The 21716-nt window shown below is 42.9% G+C and overlaps 1 protein-coding gene across 1 annotated transcript in view; it reads right to left on the bottom strand.

Annotated features, from left to right (window-relative positions):
• LOC144934366 (uncharacterized) overlaps window positions 1-18144 on the bottom strand; it is a 19167-nt gene extending 1023 nt beyond the window's left edge. The window contains exons 1-32 of the mRNA XM_078860050.1: window positions 18042-18144; window positions 17273-17402; window positions 16362-16562; window positions 15405-15564; window positions 14947-15060; window positions 14773-14793; window positions 14638-14658; window positions 14343-14387; window positions 14154-14207; window positions 13381-13425; window positions 11982-12008; window positions 11410-11436; window positions 10995-11039; window positions 10585-10638; window positions 10379-10441; window positions 9823-9885; window positions 9544-9597; window positions 9362-9397; window positions 9118-9180; window positions 6187-6249; window positions 5754-5816; window positions 5046-5108; window positions 4877-4927; window positions 4728-4763; window positions 4505-4567; window positions 3801-3866; window positions 3647-3682; window positions 3424-3497; window positions 3107-3123; window positions 2639-2772; window positions 1943-2052; window positions 304-494 (exon numbers count right to left, since the gene is read on the bottom strand). Of these exons, the coding sequence (XP_078716176.1) occupies window positions 304-494; window positions 1943-2052; window positions 2639-2772; window positions 3107-3123; window positions 3424-3497; window positions 3647-3682; window positions 3801-3866; window positions 4505-4567; window positions 4728-4763; window positions 4877-4927; window positions 5046-5108; window positions 5754-5816; window positions 6187-6249; window positions 9118-9180; window positions 9362-9397; window positions 9544-9597; window positions 9823-9885; window positions 10379-10441; window positions 10585-10638; window positions 10995-11039; window positions 11410-11436; window positions 11982-12008; window positions 13381-13425; window positions 14154-14207; window positions 14343-14387; window positions 14638-14658; window positions 14773-14793; window positions 14947-15060; window positions 15405-15564; window positions 16362-16562; window positions 17273-17402; window positions 18042-18144 (2293 nt within the window). The remainder of the gene's footprint in view (window positions 1-303; window positions 495-1942; window positions 2053-2638; window positions 2773-3106; window positions 3124-3423; window positions 3498-3646; window positions 3683-3800; window positions 3867-4504; window positions 4568-4727; window positions 4764-4876; window positions 4928-5045; window positions 5109-5753; window positions 5817-6186; window positions 6250-9117; window positions 9181-9361; window positions 9398-9543; window positions 9598-9822; window positions 9886-10378; window positions 10442-10584; window positions 10639-10994; window positions 11040-11409; window positions 11437-11981; window positions 12009-13380; window positions 13426-14153; window positions 14208-14342; window positions 14388-14637; window positions 14659-14772; window positions 14794-14946; window positions 15061-15404; window positions 15565-16361; window positions 16563-17272; window positions 17403-18041) is intronic.
• Window positions 18145-21716: the final 3572 nt, after the last annotated feature.

Genomic DNA, 21716 nt, shown 5'->3' with positions numbered 1-21716 from the left:
CTGCCCAGCAGCGTCCTTCACGAGCCTCCTCCACAGAGGCCGATCTTGACACCGCTGGTACCAGCAATAGGCAAGTCCACTCAGCTCCACATCCTCCTGTACCACATCACTCTCCATCTCCTCTCTAGCCCGTGCCGTGCCCGTCTATCCACCCCTCTACCCGGCCGAACGGAACCTCCCCCCACCCACCCCGCACAAGCACCCCCCACACAGCGTGGCTTGAACAAAAAATAAGGGGGGCCCCTTTTGGCCGTGTTCACGATTTGACGCGCCGCGCCGTTGGCACGGTGCGTGGGGTCGCACGCGCATGCCGGGCAGCTGACACAGCGAGTTGAGTGGCGCGTCGGGGTCGCGCAGCGTGTCCGAGTTGCCGTCCGTGAGCACGACCGCAGCTCGGCTCGCAAGCGCCGAGTCGCTCAGACGCCCGACGGGTGACTTCCAGCGCCTCGCCCGTGAACGTGCCGCCAGCCATCCAGCGCAGGCTCTTGATCTCCCTGCGGCGACGTGAAAGGGGTTGTTTTTTGGTCACTTTGTTGTTGTTACGCCCAGAGGGGATTCGTTTCTCGCTCGGTAATTTTCTGGGGTCGCTGGTATAAAGGCATCGGGTGACTTTGTAGGCACAGACCGTGTGTCAATCCATTGCTGGATCAGGGTCTCCTCGTGCCATGCCGGTCGTTGAGAGCTATTTCACCATACTTAACGCATGTATGTTGAACTTCTTTCGCACCGTACGTAGCCAACCGTGCTAATCGGAGGTGCGGGGTGTTGGTGATGGTGGAGGAAGCAGAAAGTAACTACAGTATATTGATTTGGAGATTTCGTGACTGCAGGAATTACTCTTTGGTTCTTTTGTTAAAGTCACGCAGAAACTATATATATTTTTTCCTGCAATGTCCTCTGCTGCCCACAATGTTTACATGGTGGTCGCCCATCCAAGAACTATCCAGGCTTAACCTCTGCTTAGCTTCCCAAGTCTGACAGGGTCGGGCACATTCCGGTTGATTTGCCTGACATCGGATAATGATCGAATGGGTGACCAAGTATGCACGACGGGTATTATAGGTTGATGCCCAATGCAATAGGCTAGCAGCGGACAGTGCAGCCAAACTACATTGTTGTATCGTACTTCTATGCTCCTCACCTTCATCACTCTGCACTCACCAGCACGGTAAAAAATGGTCAACTAAACTCCCATGACTCGCACGGTGTGGAGAGGCCCTGATCCAGCAGTGGATTTACAAAAAGGGCTATTATTAGATAAAATAAGCACCGATGTGGAATACCAAACCATTTGTCACCATGAGCGTCATCAGCAGCTAATATCAATTTATGGATGAAAAAAACTTCCTAATGAGGGATGATGGCAAGACCTTAGAATTTGTAGATTGGCTCTGTCTCCAGTACAAGCTCATTAAGTCCAAGCTCCTTAATCAATTTCCATTCGAATAATGTGCAGAATTGTAAAAGAGTAATTATAACTGGATCCGCTTAATTTGCCTACATTTTTATTCCGTGCACGATTATATGATATTCAGCCTTGGTCAATCCACTGTTGATTGCATGCCTGAATGAAGGTCTCAATTAAAACAATCATCATAATTCCGTGAGTGCAGACCACCAAGGGGGCCTGGACAAGACATTTTTCTCTGGCGATTTAAATTATTCTGATTCAGCACAATACGGACGAGCTCCTCACACCTTCGATTAGCACGTTTGGCTACGTACGGTGTGAAATAAGTTCAATATACATACAACGCAAGGACACTGATAAATAATGTCTTTAACCTCCATGCTGCTTTCGTGTTTCACTCGAAACTAGGAAGACGAATGCAGTCTATCTCTCTATATTGTCTCGTATTGATTACGTGGAAGTTTACATTAACAGGACAACATCTGGTAAGTTGAATAACTTGGGTTGTGCTGCGCATCCAAATCAGATTACCGCTTGAGGTCGTTGAAGGACTGGATGGAGGACTTGTTGGAGCTCACCAGCTCCTGCATCTTTCCATGGCTGTACTGCACCACTGTGATGTGCGAGCCCTCATTTTCTGGCTAAACAGGCAAATGTCATTTATTCAGTCAGTCAGTCATTCATTCCTTTATTCATTCATTTATTCAACTACCCTCCAAAATGTATCTAAGTTTCATTTCGTATCCATGTGCATTTTCAAAGTACATTTTATAATCAAGATTGCTTGATGTCACACAGCTCATTCAGAAGAACAGTGTTTCTCATGAATATCCACAATATTCAATTTAAGGTGGAGCAGTGGCAGAGTGCTAACCACACTGCGCTATGAACCCGTCGACCTGAATTTGATTCCTGTTTTTGGCTAACACCAGTGGTGAGTGACATGCAAACTGGTCTTGGACTTCCTCCTTCACCAACTCGCACTGATCAGCGTGGTGAAGTATGGTTTGCAAACTCCCACCATATCTGACACGGCGTGGGGAGGATTTTAGCAGTAGATTAACAAAGGGGTGGAACCAAAAAAAGTTGAAGTCATACATTTTTCCCATTTTGGTTTTCTAACTGCAGCAACACGACATTCTTTGCGAGCTGTTATTTCACCTTGGAGAACAACAAAAAGGCAGGAGGACAAAAATTCCCTTCGGTTGTCAGTGTGAGATGTGCCACCTTAACATTTCCGTTCGCAACGACGCGGTTCAGGGTGTGGATAATGAATTCCTTGGAGAGGGAGAAGCTCTCCAGGCCGATACTTTCAGAGCTGTCCAGAACAAACACCAGCTCCACTGGGCCACACTTGCATTCTTCAATGGGCGTACGCACACAAGACAAACACCCCCTGTTTAGCTAGATAGACTGTTGGGAAATATGTTGTTAATGAGTATGTATCAAGGTGGGCAAAGGACACAAGTGGCGGAGGTAGAGTTGCCACCTGTAAGGTATAACAAAATCAGGGAAGAAGAATATCTCACAATATCAGAAAATAGGAGAACTACACTTGAATACATTGTCTTGAGTGGTGTATTATTATTATTGTTACTATGTAACTGAAAAACACTGGCACTTTAAATGTGCTGGGAAGACTTTACAGGGCTTCCAGGACAGCTACCCTCAACAAAAAGACAATCTTGAGAAAACCAGGGCAGGTGGCAACCCTATGAGGACATGAAGCCAGCAAGACAAACGGCTTCCTTTGTCTCTCTCGTGCCGATGACAACACACTGCACGAGGTCGTGATTTGTGTAAACCATCGCTTTATTGTTAATATGTAATGACACTTAGGGTTATAATGGAATGATAAAACAAATGCAATAGTAAGGTACTTACCACAACAAGCTGGACAAGATAAAAAAATAGATTTTCAAATTAGTCATAAACAGGATACAGAACATTTAAACACTAAATTACGGCATTTAATTAAACACACCATAAATTATTGTATTTGAAAATTTTACCAGTCAAGTTTTTTAAAATGGTGTTTGGAAAACTTACAGCACATCTCTTTGATGATGTTCAACATGTCACATTCCTGTACATCAAAATAAGGCTTCATTATGAATATATATCATGGGTTTTGGTGTTTTTCTAATGGTCTTTTTGAATGAAGAATTCAGCAGAGAGACAGATTATTGTGTGTAACAAAATAAATAAATTCGGACAGAGGAACGAAAAACTCACGTCCAACTTTGGTGGTGCTGGTAGTCCTCTATCACCCTGAGAAATGTAAATATGAACGGATATAAAATTTTAAATAATTTTACTTATTTTTTTAGTCATAGCTACGATTTCTGAAAGTGTGTTTACTGTGCCACATGGGCCAGAAGTGACTCACCAAGGGACCTTCAGGTCCCGGGTAGCCCATGGGCCCCATCATTCCCTGTTGTCCTGATTCCTCACCCTGAATACAAATAATAATTACCCACAGCAACATTAATAATACATATGCAGTCCGTTGTCCATTCACTGATGGATGAAGACTTCCAGATGGATTTGTTTTGCCCATACTTCACCATGACGGTCAGTGCAGGTTGGTGCAGGTAGGAGGCCCATGACCCCCGCTGAAGTAACCAGGAATCAAACTCTGGTTACCAGGTTCAAAGTGGAGTGTGCGAACCACTGCACGACCACTCCAATAACATGGTCACAATCAACACCAAAAAAACACATGCACGATTTCCACTTTGTTACTTATTTTTTACTGTATATAACCAAGTGTGGCTCTTGTTTTATAAATGTACACACACAGCTTAAAATGATTGTTTGAAAAATAATTTATAAGTCGTGTTTGTGTTCATTGTTTAATCAGAGTAGACGACGGATAGAGCTGAGTTTCAGCTGTGTCTGTCCGGGTCGGTGACCTGGAAAATATATATGCACTCAGCACACCACATCCTGTATACATCTCGCTATTGCTGTGGCTACGAGTCACGTGCCTACTCTAGGCGACCAGTTACTCAGAAAATGCTGAGTGATAAATTAAGCCCTGGCGAGGGAGGGTTGTGTGAATCACTGAGGGAGGTGTGTAGTTGTTCTCACCGGGTCCCCCTCATCTCCAGGGTCACCTACGTCCCCCTGATGCCCAATGAAGCCTTTGAGACCCTGTCAAGAGGAAGACCCAACAAAGTGGGGGAAAACGCTGCAGCTTCATTCACTTCCACTCAATCACACGTGTTACCTTTGTCAGGGGAGTAATAGCTATTCCCGTTTACACAGTTGTGGAAAATGTGCAAATAAAATCACGTAATTTGCACTTTCTCACCTTTTCGCCAATTTCTCCCAATTCTCCCGTTGATCCCTAAAAAAAATCGAATGTATTCATTCTTGTGAGAGTAATTTCAGAAAAAAAACATTGAACTGATAATGATAAATCTGTTGTTCGAATAATTAAATGGAAGAGACCCAACTCACAGGAAAGCCAGCAGGCCCCATCAACCCCACAGCAGCAGTCCCATTTTCACCCTGCCATCACGAAATGAATGTGATCATTCAAATCTGTCCACAACCATCCGAGTTAAAGTTATTTCACAATCGTATTATTCAACAGCAGCATAACAATCAGATCATGGGTTAACCTTACTATGTCTCCTGGTGGGCCTTTTTGTCCAAGGTCTCCCACAGGGCCTTGCAATCCCTTGGGTCCCTGCAAAAATGGAGGATATCTGAACACTGAAAAAGGCTTTGCTAATATGGTGTTCATGTTGTTCTTAAACTATTTCGTTATTATATTTCGATTTAAAGCTTTCGTGACTGCAGGGATTCATATTCTTGGTTCTTTCGGTAAAGTTACGTAGAAGCGAAATAATAAAATAATAAAACAATACAATTCTCACGACGTTTCGGTTGCAACACAAGCAATCATCATCAGGTGTGAAAACCACAGCAAGAAAATGTATATATATTTCGTTATTACTTGAAATATTGGTTCATTTCTAATCTTTAACATCCTTAGCCCTCATCTTGAATTATATGTATCCATCAATGTCATCATATTGAATTAACAATAATAATGGCAGATTAGGTGATCAGATCATGGCTACTTTAAATGCCACCATTGCTTATAATCATTGTGAATTTTTGGTGGTAATGTTCTTGCAAAGGGCACTGGACAGAAATCATGATGAGGGCACAATATTTGCAGTCCCACAACCCATGTTTCTTTTGTTATTATTGCAAAAGCCATGAAGATATATATTTTTAAGTTTCAAATGTAATTGTCCATATATAGAGCAACTGTGACCTTTGAGTTGTTTATATAGATTTTGGGAAATTTAAATGTAACAATGACCTCATCTCCTTGCGGTCCATCCTCTCCTTTGAAGCCCTTCACTCCCTCTATGCCTGGTTGACCCTTGGGAGAAGAAAATATAAAATACAGAGTGTATAATTAATTATGAGTTTCAGACCATTTTTTTAAATCCAGCAATATATATTCATGGTGCAGATAGATGACATAAATGTACATGCCATACGGGTCATGGGAATTATTCGACCACACTCCACCACGCTGGTCAGCGTGGGTTTGCGACGGCTGGGAGCATAGATGTCGGTGCATAGTACTGTATAGGCCAAATAATGTGCCGCAATGCCCTCTGCTGCCCACAATGTACGTTTCAGTATTTTACTGAATGAGGAAATAACTCAATTATTTATGCAGACAGATAACAAAACACTGCCAGTAAGGTACGGCATTGTATGCTTATGCTAGGCACTCAACGCACCAGCTGGCCGATGGATCCTGGAAGACCATGATGCCCATTTGGGCCCAGAGGCCCCTCTTCCCCCTGTAAAGGACACACAGCATCGAGACCTGGCTTCAAATTGTGCAGGGGCACATCAGCCATATACTGTAATTAGGGATTCAGAAATGGCATTGGGAACACACACACTATATGTATGCATAATGCATGAAAATTTACGAATAAGGATTCGAGTACCAATCATCATAAAGTGACAGTAACACTGAAAAAAAGCATTTACGTGTACAGGCCTTTGTCAATCCACTGCTTGATAAGGGCCTCCCAACGCAGTGCAGGTAGCTGGGGTTATTTGTTGCACTGCTGTCTGCTGCCCAGCACATAGCCCCGCAGCTCTGTGACAACCCGTTCGTGCATGGTGGTCACCCACCCTAGCCCTATCCAGACTAAACCATCACCGGTACTACTGCCCAACATAAAATGTTAGCAGCACTGCCAACATGCGTCTGTTAATTTAAAACATCTCAACAACTGGATTATTGATAGAACTGCTGCGTTTCCAAAAAGATAACGCGGGCGACGTGGTTGAACAAGGAGAGCTACAAGGCACCCATTTTTTTTACATAATTACGGTATTTGGTGATGCTGCGTTGGCAGTGATGCACAAGTAAAAATGACAACAAAAAACAACACATTTGTCACAAACGTCGTCTCAAAAGGAAAATGTGTGACGTTTCGGGCAATGGCACTTCTTCATTATATAAAACTTTAATTTGAATTTTGAACATCTTTGACATAGCCCACTGGGTAAGATCTCAAGCTTTGGATATGTATGTTGAACTTCTTTCACACTGTACTCGGAGGTGCGATTAGCACGGTTCACAACCTTCTATGAATGTCATGCCTTTATTTATTTTACACTGCTTGTATTTCTAGAGAATGTTAATAATAGGTGGAAAATTAACCGCATAATGGAGCAATTTATTTTGACCTGACCAATGTATGGCAAGATCTTTCTGGATAAATAAAGTACACCACTGTATATATAGTTTTTTTATGACCCTTGGGGCTAAACCCATTTCAAACCTTTTAAAACAGTCTGCATCAGCAGCAGACCATGCTTTCCCACCTGATGACGGACGTTTGTGTTATGCCCGAAACGTCGTGATCTATTTTATTTTCTACCTATGTGACTTTACCGAAAGAACCAAAGAGTATGGATTCCTGCAGTCACGAAAGCTTCAAATCAAGATTGTATATAGTTGCTCAGGGAATTTAGTTTTTATTTATTTATTACGCCGTCTCTTTGCATCGCATTTGGAGCCAACATTACACAAATCTTATCCAGGAAGCTGTTTGGATATAAGCATGATTCCAAGCCTGAACACACCTTGCTAATTATTGAAAAATTAGTAACACATGTGTACGAATAATTAACATATCATGCCTTGTGACCCGCGAATGGAGGTTTCGGCATGCTTAAGGAATAGGAGGCCTCGTGAGATTTGGTAAATTCAGAGCCAGGTGTCATATAAGGCAGCCGAAGGTGTTCAACCTACTTCGCTAGCAGTGCCTATGAAGTGTGGAGAGGAGCGGGCTGTTGTTTGCAGGAGACAGTCATCTCTCTGTGCCATTGCCTTGAGCACTACTGTGACTAGCGCGCTGTGGCAATAGAATAAGATGAGGACATTTTGTACTCTCTCCAACACACCAAACGTATTTGTTGTAGATGTTTATTAAGATAACTTTGGCACAAAGGATTGTGCATTGTCATGCGTGGATGTGGAACAACAGCTGCAGCACAGGAGCAGGTATAAACCTCTCGGTGCCCAGGCATCGTCCATCCTGCTTCGCCGAGGCTGCTGCGTGGGTGATGTGACATTAATGATCGAGTGGCCGGCAACACTGAATGTCCATAGGTGGTGGAAGCGCCACTGAGCCCAGCGGAGGCCACCGTGAGGGTTACGCGCACTTACAGTACTCGTCGATGAGCTGCAATGAAGATTCAAGAAATCACCGAGAAACGGCAGCCGCATAAGACAGGACTCGACCAAGAGGCTCTGGGAAGTTAATGGGCTGTGAAAAAGGCTAGGGTTTCCTAAACGGGGGGAGGCTCAATATTTGGCTCTGTGTGCGTTGGCATGTGGGTACGATGGGGAGGACTAGTACTGCATCTGCCAGTCATCTCGGTTAACCCTTAACACCTGAGTTTGTCCGGTGACCACCTGCCAGCGAGCCTGGGAAATTTCACATTCCCTCAATGCATCTAGCCTGACACAAGCTCCGTATTTGTATTAATGCCATTTAGTATTAAATGGCGGCTGTTGTGTTGGTTGTGTTGGCCTTCGTGGCATGTAGTGCTGTGGGCTGTTGTGACATACCATCATTACCGATGGGAATATGATAGCGTGACAGCTCATTTGGCATGACCACAACTTTGTGCTATGGTTACAATCTATGACGAGACGGACGCAGATTTGAGACGGATGCAGATTTGAGACGTCAAACCAAAGCCGTAGCCTTCCAGGGGGTCTGGGGTCCCCCCCCCCCCCCCCAGAAAAAAAGAATCTAAATTTGAAAATAATTTCCTGCCTAAAATATATTTTAAAAAATCACTAACACAGGATGGACTTTTTGTATTTTTTACAATAATGTATAATAGTGTATTGCATTACATTGCAGTTTTTTTTCTTTTTTTTACCTTTTCTTGTTTCATTGTATGTAATGGCAGAGATTAGGGATTCATAGAGTACAACCGTAACCACAATCGTATATACAGAAATTAATTTTATAGCAATATATTGGGGGGGGGGGGGCATTTTGAGCATATTTGAATATTGGGGGGGATGTGTCCCTCCCAATATATATTATAATTACGGCCTTGCGTCAAACATCCATGTTGACGCTCATGAACGTGTGGACATCGCAGCGGTCACGTCGTTTGGAATGAGTTACCTTGTCGCCTGACTCCCCTCGAATCCCTGGGACTCCCCGTCCCCACTGCTCCCCCTTTGTGCCCTGAAAGCAGAGAACAACAACCGCACGATGACACCAATACACCACTCGGAGCATTTGTGTAGAATAAGTTCCCTTCGACTCTGATGTTGAACGTTAAAAAAATGGAAAGTCTGTGGTACGTTCAAAATTCAGTCTGAAAATGACATTAACGTACTTCCACAAATTAAATATATTGTTTTACATTTGGTCCTGTATCGCCAGGAAGTCCAATATCTCCCTGAAAGATAAAAGAGAAAAAGACAAATTAATAATATTTCATGACAATGTCTGAGGATAAAGCAATGACTGCAATTGAATGCTGTCAGGTTTTTAGATACAAATGTATCTGTTTCTAAAAACACATTGTAAATGATTTTTACATACTTCTTCTCCCTCATCTCCTTTGGTACCATTATGACCTTGCAGTCCTTCGTTGCCCTGAAATAGGAACAATAAAGGGGGGGGGGGGGTGGGGGAAGAAAAAACAACTTACAAAATTGAAATTAAATTGCCAAACATGCCGGAGGTGTGTTCCCACAAAAAAAATAAAATAAACCCCAGGTGGAAATGGGGCTATAATATCAGCAAGCGGTGCAGCTGCACATAGCATCACTTGCCACACAGTCGGTTAGGCGATGTTGTTAATAGTCACAAGCTGCTTGCCTTCATTCCTGGTGGTCCAGGGCTTCCAATGGGACCTCTTATTCCTTCAACGCCTGGTTCCCCCTAAGATGAAAACATGGAGGGTTTTTACTTTCAGCGTTTCACAAGAGCAATATGCCACCATTTGTTAAATGTTGCCACGTAATTATGGCTGCAGAGAAACGTGTATGTTTTATTCAAGTAATAATCAAAGTGGGTATAACTATACTCGCAATCCAGAATTCACCGGTTCGATTCAATTTCCCGGCGCAGCAGTAGAAACAATGGGGCAAGTGTCTTAAGTATTCGCACCCCCCCCCTGCTTCTGTCCATCCAGCAGGATAATTGGGTACCACCACAGTAAGTCGATAGGCAGGTCACGTCTGGTGGGGTAAAGTGTGCTTACTCGCGCATCTTCTAAAATGTCCAGCGTGGAAGAGTAGGCCAACTCCGCTCTCCAGAGAAGGACTCTCTTGAGCTCCTTTTCGTCGAGGTTCTTCTGCTGGTAGTGACGTGACCAAGTAATTGCAGGGCTGTACCTTTGCCTTTTACCCATATATATAGTGTGAATAGATACCTTGTTTCCTTTTTCTCCAGGAGGCCCAGGGTCTCCCTTTACCCCTCGCTTGCCTGTACCTCCCTACAAACAAAATAGTGAAGGAACACCCCCCCCCCCAACCAATTCAAAACTTTAACAAACAAAGAAATGAACATAACATGCATTTTACAAAGTAAGCACATTTGAATGTGTTAAGACATTCCGATGTGTGAGTTGCATCTCACAGGGACGCCGTCGACGCCGTTGCATCCAGGCAACCCAGGGAATCCAGCATCTCCCTGTAACAGCGAGAGCCATTGTCACTATTACGAGCAACCCTTCGCCACAACAGTACAGACGCCCATAGGTGCCAGGCAGGGCTTACATTTGTCATGGAATATATTCTGGGGCTGAAAGTCCCCTGGACCCTGCCCATCCCCCCTCGCACATTGGTCAGCGCAGGTTGGTCAAGGTGGGGAGCATAGTGGGAGCATAGAGGTACAGAACAATAATGGATTTTATTTCTGCACTGTCCACTGCTGCCCAACACGTAACCCGACAAGCCTCATACGTGACTATAGATTATATTGGAGCATAAAAAATAGTGCTCATCCAACAAAAGCAGGCAAATGATAAATCACCGCCTGACATTCACCTTCATTCCATCCAGCCCCTCGGTCCCAGCGTCTCCTTTTCTCCCCTAATAGGCAACAAAAGAGATCGATATTAATAAATGAAGAATCAAAATGACCACGTTCTATCCCGTTTTTCATTCTGCTGTGTGGACACATCGTTGCAATTCTCATTTACATTTCCGATAGTGTCAGTTTCATCATTATTTATATTTAATGACACATTGCCATGATGAATTGGCAATGATTTGAGGTGAAAATCATTTTGGGAAAAAAGGCTACCTGATATATTTTAATGTTGTTTTTTTTTTATCCAATTCTATTAAGCAGTAGAAATCACATTGTTCCATTGTGCAGCTGCCCAATTGGTTATGTGTTATTCATGCTGTGTCATGATATGGGTGCATTGTTGAAACTGGACGAGAATGACGCACTGACCTTTATACCAGGGCGCCCTCTCCCCCCCTGTAATAGCACAACTCACATTACCATCATCACACAGTACTTGCTCCAAGTGCTCGTCAAACAGTCATGCCAATACAAGGCCGCTTCGTCGTTTAATTGAACCACCAATATTATATGTACACTGCATAAAGTAACATTGTCTGCAAAGAGTAATCTACTTTGGGCAGACCGTAAAAACATTGCCCTTTAGAAGATAAGTTCCCCTTCATCACAGGTCATAGATATAGTTTCTATACTTAACATTTTTCACAGAGCTATGTCCTAAGAAGAGTGGAATCTGATCAGTTAATGGTGAAACGATGAAGGCATCGCAATACATAGTACTAATTACCACATACAGCACAGCTTTGTGCAACTGTACATTCTTATCTGTCATATAACAAATAGATATATATAAAACCTCACGGCATTGGAACAAAATGTACTTGTATCAACCCAATACATGCAATTAATTTTTGTTTAATAAGGTGAACAAAGTACTTTCTATACGCTTGCAATATTGCTAAATTAGTAATCCTGCTCATGCAATACTTGGCCAGCAGTACCTTATGACCTCGAATTCCACGTTCTCCCTGGGAAATAAAACAAAACAAATTATGGTTGCTTCATTTACAGGGTTATTTAATCTACCAAATAAAATGTGTGTCAATTTCTTTACATTTTCCATATTTTATTTAACGGAGAACTGCCCGCAAAAGGATCGACCATGGGAATTCTCCTGAAATCCCTTCAGGTGACCTTTATTATCACTTTAAAACACAGGCGCACATTGCTCAGTATTTACACTGCCTTAAAATAAAATATATACAATAGGCGTTTCTAAAAATGGCCCTTCTTCATCACACCACTAAGGGTGAATGTTGGGTTTCTTTTTTAACTGTTTGTGCACAAATGCCAATGTAGCGTCGCCCATAATGTTATTTTATCACTAGAGGGCACTGCACCGTCGCACATGCTTTGCGACATAGAAATGTTTGTCACGTGTCAGTAGTAATATATTTTAGAATGCACGGCATAATTTAGCCAAGTTAAATGAAAAACTCAATATATTGTGATGGTTTTTTTTTGTGTGTGCACCACACCCACACCTCACATTAGCAAAGTTGGCTAAGTACGGTGTGAAAGAAGTTCAACATACATACATATACGGCAGTGTCTTGCAATGTTTGAATCCAGCATCTTAGCGGTGCCGGATCAATCATATTATGCCTGAGTCACTCAGCCCCCTTGTGTTAATTTTAGTCACTAACAGTTCATCAAGAACCATGATCAATCCACAACTGAGTAAAGCCCTTTCTAAGCTGTCACCATATGTCACCATATGTTATGGGCATGTTTTGTAATAATGTGCCTAGTCCATGATAGAGGTGTTTTTCGGTTAGATCACGTAAATATATAAATGCGTCGTTAAAACCCGCCATCACCGACACATTTATATATTTACCCAATCTAACCCAGAAAACCCTCTATTATGAATTATATTGGTCGCGAAAGCCTACGTGTTAAAATGTGCCTTGTACCTGGGCACAAGTTAATTTCGTCACACCGTCTGTTGGCTGGACGTCCTCTCGGATGCATTCCCTCCCTTGATTGCCAGTCCATCATTATTCTTGATCACCCGCCATCGTCCCTTCTCTTCAAGTGTTCTTAACAAGCCCACTTTATACATATTCAACACAAAATGAGCTATAGGTGACTACCATTTACATATACTAAGCATTTTTTTCACGTATAAAAGTCAGAGAAAAAAATGCAAAACTCTAGTTGGTCAACCATTTCTGTTGGCAGATATTTCTTTGTGCTGAAAATATCAAACCTTCGATCGGATCAGCTCAGCCTTTGGACAAGAGCGCTGCAGCTGCCCTATGCCTGCAGCTATCATCGCACGGACGACACTGTGACCGTAGCAAGCGAGAGAAGGCCGTCTGCCAGCGCGAGTCCTACCTTCTCACCCTGGGAACCCTGGGGTCCATCTTCGCCTGGGATTCCCTGCAAACGACATGCCCTCTTGATGAGATGGGTGTGTGTGAATCTAAACTGGTCTCACGACATTGGCACTATGTGGAGGTGTGGAACAGAATAATCTTGATCAAAGAATATCGGTTAATTTGTGGCTCTTTGTAACACACACATGCAGTGTACATGAACCAACAAGGACACGGTCAAATTGTAGTATTTATCATTCAATATTCAGCCCATTGTCAATACAACCCAGCCTGTTGCCGATGATGAAATCGCCCAACAGGGATCAGATCTCATTTACTTGAGAAGCTAAACAGGGTTGAGTCCGATTAGTACTTGGATTGGAAACTGTATGGGATTACCAGTTGTTGTAGGCTTGGGCTGGTAAATGACTGGGAGATGGCAGAACAACAACACATTTACAAATGTAACTGTGCAGGTCTTGCAAGTGTTCTACCTTTGCATGTTTGTGTTTTATTTAGATACTCCCACATGCTAAACACTCATGAAATTGGCCAAACATCGCAATGCAGCAGGATCCTACTAAACATTGTAAGACTTTTATATTATTTTATTATATTAGTATATTATATTATTTTATTGTGTTTTATTTTTATTATTTTATTATTTCCATTCTACGTGACTTTACCGAAAGAACCAAGAAGATTGTAAGACTTGGTGAGGCTTTCCTGAATAGAGGGCATTATTGTTGTTATTATAATGAACAAGATGTCTACACTTTGAACATAACTCACCTTCTGTCCCATGACACCAGAAACTCCGAGAGGACCTCTCTTCCCATCAATTCCCTGAAACGGTTTTCAGTAAAGTGAGATTTACGGATGAATAACCAATGATAAAGACCGCAAAATAAGCCGTCCATTTACACGCACACTATTTTCATTGAGCACTGTAAGGTCAAGTGATGGGTGAATTGATCTTACAGGCTCCCCGATGCCTCCACGTATCCCAGTCTCCCCACGTGGAGGCTGTCGTTGACAAAAATGAAAATTACTTTTACGGATGACAAGGGATTCGAAACGTGTTCAAAAATATAAATGACCATGAACGATAACATTTATCTTGCTGTACATATGTTATCGTAGCATGCTTTAAAACATTACATTAATTGTCCACACAGATTACATGTGATAATTATATTTTCCTCCCGACGAACAACACTAACTTGTCAGGAGGGCATGCTCTGTGTGTTTATGGTTTTAATAGGAAGATACGCACCTCACATTCAAATGAGCAACACTGTTGGGAAGAGAATAACGATATTAAGATTTAATTTAGAGCACTCTTTGCTAAGTGTGATTTTTTAAAAGTAACATGAAAATATAAGCGTAGGTTATGTATTTTTCTCCTTACCATAGCCTCCATATCCTCGTACTAAAAAGGAAGAGAGAAAACATGTATTGACAATTTTGCAATGGAGCCATGTAATGTGTGGGGTGCTTATGAATCCAGCTCTTGTCGTGTTTTGGTGCTCAACTGATTGTCAGACTGCACACGGATCTCGTGTATCAGGTCGGCCTCCCTTACGATGATGTCCACGATCTCTTCGATTGTCTTCACATTCTCGGACTCTTTGCTGCTTGTGGCTGTGAAGTTGCTCCTGTACCTGGGCCCCGACACGATGGCACTCAGCCGCTGCTCCTATTCGGGTGGCATCCAACAAAAGCATACATGGACCTGTGTTTATATATTTGGGCAATGTACATGATCGAGGTGCTGTACGATTTTTTTATGTCCCCTTCATGATAGCCCTGTGCTATAATAAATGTTTTTTTTGCACCATTTATTATAGCACGTAGCTATCACAAAGGCACTACGTTTCACAGGCTTTTATTTATACCTGCAGTAATTTTACAACAGGGAGTTAAATTTGCCACGTGACTTTACCCAATTTGGTAATTTACTAATTAATTTTCAACATTCATTGTGATAAAAAATGTATTATATATTTTCGAATGAGTTTTCCTGTGTGGGCTCTGGCCAACCTGGTGGTCAGGAGAGATGGCGACAGCGAAGAGCTTGATGCCTTGGTCCTTGGCCATCATGGCCGCGTGGTCAAGGCCCCCGCATGGCTCCTGGTATCCGTCCAGCGGGTGCCCGTCCGTCACCACCACCAGAAACTGACCGCTCTGTCCCTCGTCGCGGCTGTGCCGGGCCAACCAAAATTTCACGCCAAGAAAGTTTATTTGGAAGACAGTGAGTGCTGTTTAATGACAATAATGTTCGGGTGTTTTATTTTCTCCCATTGAAATTGTTGCTATTGGCGTCAGGTCATAGGATGTTTCTCTTAGGAACTCGTGCAGAGTGGTGCATCATGCCACATGCTGGAGAATAGTCTGTGGAAGCAGATATCATATAACTATTTCTGAGAGTTGAGTCAAGACACCTCTTGTATCAACATTTTAACAGTGTATTTCCCCACATGCTGTGCATTGATTCGTGTTATTTGCATGGCAATTATATTGAAAACTAATTTCTTTAGAATTGCTTTTTGTTGTTAAGTTTATCCTTACCACACCTCCGATTAGCACGGTTGGCTCCGTACGTTACGAAAAAAGTTATATATACATACAAAGCAATGTTTCGAATTCTGAGAGTTGACATATTGCCAAAAGATTATTTTGTGCAGTTAGTTTGAGAACCTGAACTCTCTACGCACGAGAACGTGGTTAAATCATGGATGCCTGCACAGATTTAAACCCAGGGATTTCAGCAGTGCTGGCTCAGTGTTCTGATCCCTGAGCCACATCGAGTGGAGATTTATTTCTGTTAACTCATTACAGCATTACTATGCGATGTGGAACGCGAAAATGGGCACAAAGGGGACACTCGATCTCTCAGACTCGTACAGATGCACACTTGTGTTTTGGTGGCATTAACGGTACAAGAGCGAGCGAGCGAGCAAGCAAGCGGGAGCATAAAGGTCTTTTGCTGGCACAGACCTGAGCATGAGCTGCTGGCTCGCTGTGGACAGAGCACAGTCGGTGTTCGTGCCCCGCCCGATGTAGGTGGTGGTAGCGAGGTGAGACAGCAGCTGCGACCGGTGCTTCGGCAGCGCGGCGAGCTCGCTGATGACGTGCACCTCGTCGCTGTACTGCAGCGTGCCCACGCTCCACGTGAGGATGCGATCGCACGGGTACGTTCTGCGAGGGAGAGGATGGGTGCTCAAGGAGGCTCGTTTGCAAATTGGACAGCTTCACAGTCAAAATTCCCATATCATCGTCATCAGCAGCATAATACGTATAGGGTGTAATTTTGAAGCGAATTATCTAGATTTGGAAACGTGGCTTATATATGCAATGTCCAATGTCATTGGTTTGCCTCAAACATTATCCCAGCGTGAATGAAAAAGTTGGTTTATGTACAATTTTAAAATGTATTTTGTATAATCAGGTGATGACTAATATGATCAGAAGAGTGTCATTTTCAAGAGTGACCTGGGTCATTAGTCTGTCAGTAAGGGACGATGATTTCTACCTATAATTCCTCTTGAGCAATTTGCAGACAATTTTCGAAATTGGAGAGGATGGACCCTGATGTCGACACACCATAAAACAGACAGTGTGTGGTGTTAGGGTTATTCTACCCATAGTAATAATCAGGACAGTCACTGGATTCGAGAAGGGAACCTCTGAAATTAGTGCAAAATGCGCTACCGGTAGGCCACGGTCACATCACTGAATCTGACACCACGGTATTTTAAGAGCATCTGTATCTGAATTACCAACCTCAACTGGATGCCAAACTATGCCCGTCTAAAACACCATTTTGGGTTAAAGTCATGATCATCCACACCTTTTACATTTCCTGAAATGTATGCCCAATATTGGAAGAGGCAATAAACAGTGCACACCTGTTTCTGAGGGTCTCGATAAACTTGGCCGCAAAACTCTTGCTCTTTTCCACCAGATGACCATAGGGCATCACACGCAGCGCCACGCTCTCCGAGGTGTCCAGAGCCAGCAGCACATGGGCAGGGCATTCTGTGGTCCAAACATGTCAGTTGAACTAAATTCAAATTACATTGAATAACCCATCCTGGTAAACGTACGCGTCCTTGGTGTAATATCTAGCACACTTAAAATGGGCAACTTTCTTAACCCCCACCACCCCCTTCTCCACCTCTGTCCTCCAAACAGTATAAATTGGGAGGCCAATGTTAGTTAACCTACAGGCTGCATGTGGTGGGGTAGTGTGGGTGCTCCGACCAAATTGCAAGACGTCTGGTCAGCATGGAAGAATAGGCAAAAATGCCATTGATGGGGCTGCCTACAACTTCCTCGAGCAGAGGCAAGTCTACCAGCAGGGCATGAAGCAAAGCAATTTTACAGCTGCACCCTGACCTTTAACCGCCGACGTGACCTGTAATAATGGATACAAAACGCTGGCTGTGTGATGGGTTCAGAGCCGGCCCAGCCACTAAGCGACCCTTGCAATTGCAAAGGGCCCCGTGGCCAGCAGAGGGCCCCCTAGAGTCACTGCTAGCTAGTGGGTGAAAAAAATCAAACATCAAAGGGGCCTCCAACCAAATTTTTGCTTAGGGCCCCCAAAGGTCTAGGGCCGGTTCTGGATGGGTTGACAGCAGCGTGGGTAAAAAGTCACATTTTGCAGTCTGTGCTCACCGACAGGGATGGACCGCATCGGCAGAGAGTGGCCAGGAGGCTGAGCCAGGATGCCCGATGGCCCCAGAGACAGCAGAAGGAATCGTACCCACACAGCAGACATCGGCAGCGGCAGTCGGAACATCCACTCCCAAGTGCCCTTCCTGCAGCAGCATCAGCAGAGTACACGACGCCGCAGTGTTCGTACAACAAAACCCCCTTGTGCTCACACTGGCTCAGACCTATTACATTCACATTGTGTTTAAAAATAAACGAAATGCTTGGATTATCTGACCTGCGGTAATGAATGACAACAAGAAAGACAATGAAGGTGTGCTGACAGACATTGGGTACACAGGGATTGTTGAGAAGGCTGAGTTTGAGTTTAGCCAGTTTCCCGGCTTTATTACAAGGGAGATCTCTAGTGTGTAAACACACCACTAACACAACAGAGCAAAGACAAAAACATCACTATTGCAGAGAACGAGTACAGAATCCTTAGGGAATGTTGATGGGAAGTAGCGTAGTGTATGCAGGAGATATACTTAGAGGGTCGTCTAAAAATGTAATGAAGATGATTCTGCAAGGGGAGATGGAACGCAAGAGCAAGGAACCCGATCAGTTGGTGGGACAATGTGAGCATTTGGATGGCACTTTCCATGAGAGACCCCAATTCTTGCAAAATATAGAGCACTGGCATTGCCGCTCCGTAATGAGACATCGTTGCTTGTACGCATTTGACTGGCCAACATTAACCATTGACTTGCGTCAGGAATTAAGAGTGGCGTTGGACAATAACTATTGTTTTAGAGGACTTGTTTCTACAGTTAAGGCAAACAGCACAATGCGTGTTCGTAACGAAATGAATCTGTTTAACACGTAGGCTTTCGCAGCCAATATCATCCATAATGCAGGTGTTTTGGGTTAGATCGCGTAAATATATAAATGTGTCATAAAACACACAAATTTGGCCGTCGCCTGATGAAGCTAGTTTGTAATTACTGGCTAAACGTCGTACTCAGATTGTAAATGTTGTGGCTTGGCTCTCCAACACACCGGTGTTGCTGTACTCGTAACGAATTGGCACGTTCTGTTTACGTGACAACTCTTACTAGTTGGCTTTGTCGGGTGGTGGCGGGTTTAACAACACATTTTTATATTTACGCGATCTAACCCAAAAACCTGCATTATGGAAAATAATATGAACTCCCATATTAATTCCCTACTTGTAAACGTCCGCTCAGCCTGCGTATACCGAGAGCAGTGAATGCGCCCTCTGCTGTGTAACAATAACAAAGCATGCACCAAACAAAACAGATGCATTGACAGCCAATGATTGAGGATACGTTAGCAGCGCACACGTACACGTAACACAACTCAACACATTCGTCAATAACACTATGGCCTTAAAAGGAAAAGATATAAAACGACGTTTTGGGCAATTGTCCTTCACAGTACATGGAGAGGTCAAAGGTTGTTTTTATCAAGTCCATGGGGTATCGTGCAGTCTCCAACTCCTACCCACGCTGAGCTCTCGAGCCTCTTATGTGCGATGAATAATGGTCATTGCCTAAAACGTCGACTGTTAGAAAATGTTTGTTTTAAGGCCAGTGTCATTGACAAATGTTTTGGCATTAAAAGCAGCTTAGCTTAATACTGTATATCATACAAAAAATAAGGGAAAACAGCCGATATGTATAATGCCGCAGCTAACGTGAACAGGACAAACTGTTATGGTACACAAGTAATACAAGCAAACACTAAATCATGAACTACATTCACATCTATACAACTTACATTTTACCTCGGGGTAGAGAAGCACACAGCACGGTCCCTACAACGTAACAGTGTCTGAGATAGGAACCTTGCAGAGGTGCACGGATGAATGTGGATGCCATAAGCTCAGTTGGTCATGGTCAAACATGCGCCGATGATGGTGAAATATAATACCGTTCCAGGGTTCCTCATAGGCTGACACGAGATTCTGTTAAAATGCTGGGCGGGGAGAAATGTTGAACATCTAATAGATATCATACATATGTTTGAAATAGTGGCACGGCTTGGGCTCTGAGCTCTTGCATCTGGCTGAATCCACTAACGGGATATTAATGGTTTGTAGGCACTTAAAGATTACACGAAAATGATATGTGAAATGTGCAATTGCTTGTGCGCGTCTATGCTGGCTTAGAATTATAGTGAAAGAATGTGAGACATCACAGCATTGTATAGGAATGAAGTCAGTCGTGTGAATTTAAAACTACGTATTTTTCTCAAAATTATGCAATGATTCCAAATTAATGTTTATTACAATAGTGTGCATATAAAAATTGCTTATCACAAATTTAAATGAGAAAAAACTCAAGAAACTCAAAAAAATGTTCTTTCATAATATATTGCGTTCTTTTTCTGTAAATCTGTTGACCCCTTCGGCCACAGCTGCATGTTTTGTGGAGCGAGTGCAAAAGTAATCCGCATTCTGGATTTCATAACCATAAGCACGTGTGTGCAGAGGGCATGTTACCAACATGGGCACATGGCCTAGTAAAATGTACGATGGAACACACCGTCATCAAAATGCATGATCAATTTACTGTCGGATGAAGGTCTCCCCGCTTCATTGCGATGCCATAACCCATCACGTTCCTGTACGTGAGCTAAACTCATTGCTCCCTCGTTGGGCTTCCATTCCGTCACTAGTCTTGCCCTATCGGCCACTATCCCTTGGACAACGCCTCCGCTCAAATATTTTTCCAAGCGAACAAAATGTCTATAACTTGACCTTTTTTCTCAGGTCCTTTCTTCCCCTCCGTGTACAATAACTCCCAGCATGCATCTCTAACCTGCTCATTTGTATTAGCTTCAGTTTGGTTACATTCGATTTGTCAGTGTCCACGTTTCTAATTGAACACATTCCTTTTACGCACATTGGTATGTTGCTTTTCATTATGAAAAATCTATATTACAAAAGCACTCCAACCTGCTGGCTTACCTATGTTATCACATTCATCCTGGTCCACCATTAACAGCCCTAGATATGCATATATTGTTGTGTTTTTCCACTTGTATCTCCAATTTCATGCTCAGAAAACCTGTATATGCATCTAGTTTCGCTCACATTTATCTTTGCAGAATTTTTTGTTAAGTTATTCAATAATTCCACGTAATTAATTGCCATCGATTGTAATACAGATCGATATGAGCAAATCATATGGCTAATCTTGACCCATGTATGGTCATATGCTTAGTTCTCCAATCCAGTTTTCGGAATATTTTAGAAATACCCCATTTTGTAATGATTAAGTGCTCAATATACAGTATGTATAAATGCACACACTTTTTCAGGCTGAGATTGTTTGAAAGCTAACCGCACTTTAGACTTCACATCTTACTACGGTTATGAGAAACAGCCTTGAGCCACTTGCCTCCACTTTAGGAGTACTGTATTGATCACATTGAATGATTTTTGCTTAAGTTCTGTACATTAAGAATAATTATAATGCAAAGAATGCAGTTATGGTGGATATCACTATCAGGGAGTTTTTTTTCCATCAAAACAATTGGTGTATGATCATGCCTATTTAACCTGTATTTATAAAAAAAAAACATGTCAGATGCCCTTGCATCCCTTGAGAGTGTGTGTCATTTGGAGAAAGGACGGTGTGCGATCTTACATTGTCAGATGACAGATGTGATTGT

The sequence above is a fragment of the Lampetra fluviatilis genome, chromosome 10 (assembly GCF_964198595.1).
Source record: "Lampetra fluviatilis chromosome 10, kcLamFluv1.1, whole genome shotgun sequence".
NCBI classification, from domain to species: Eukaryota; Metazoa; Chordata; class Hyperoartia; order Petromyzontiformes; family Petromyzontidae; genus Lampetra; species Lampetra fluviatilis.
Note: the sequence above shows the minus strand (reverse complement) of the source record. Positions and strands in the feature narration are given on the sequence as shown.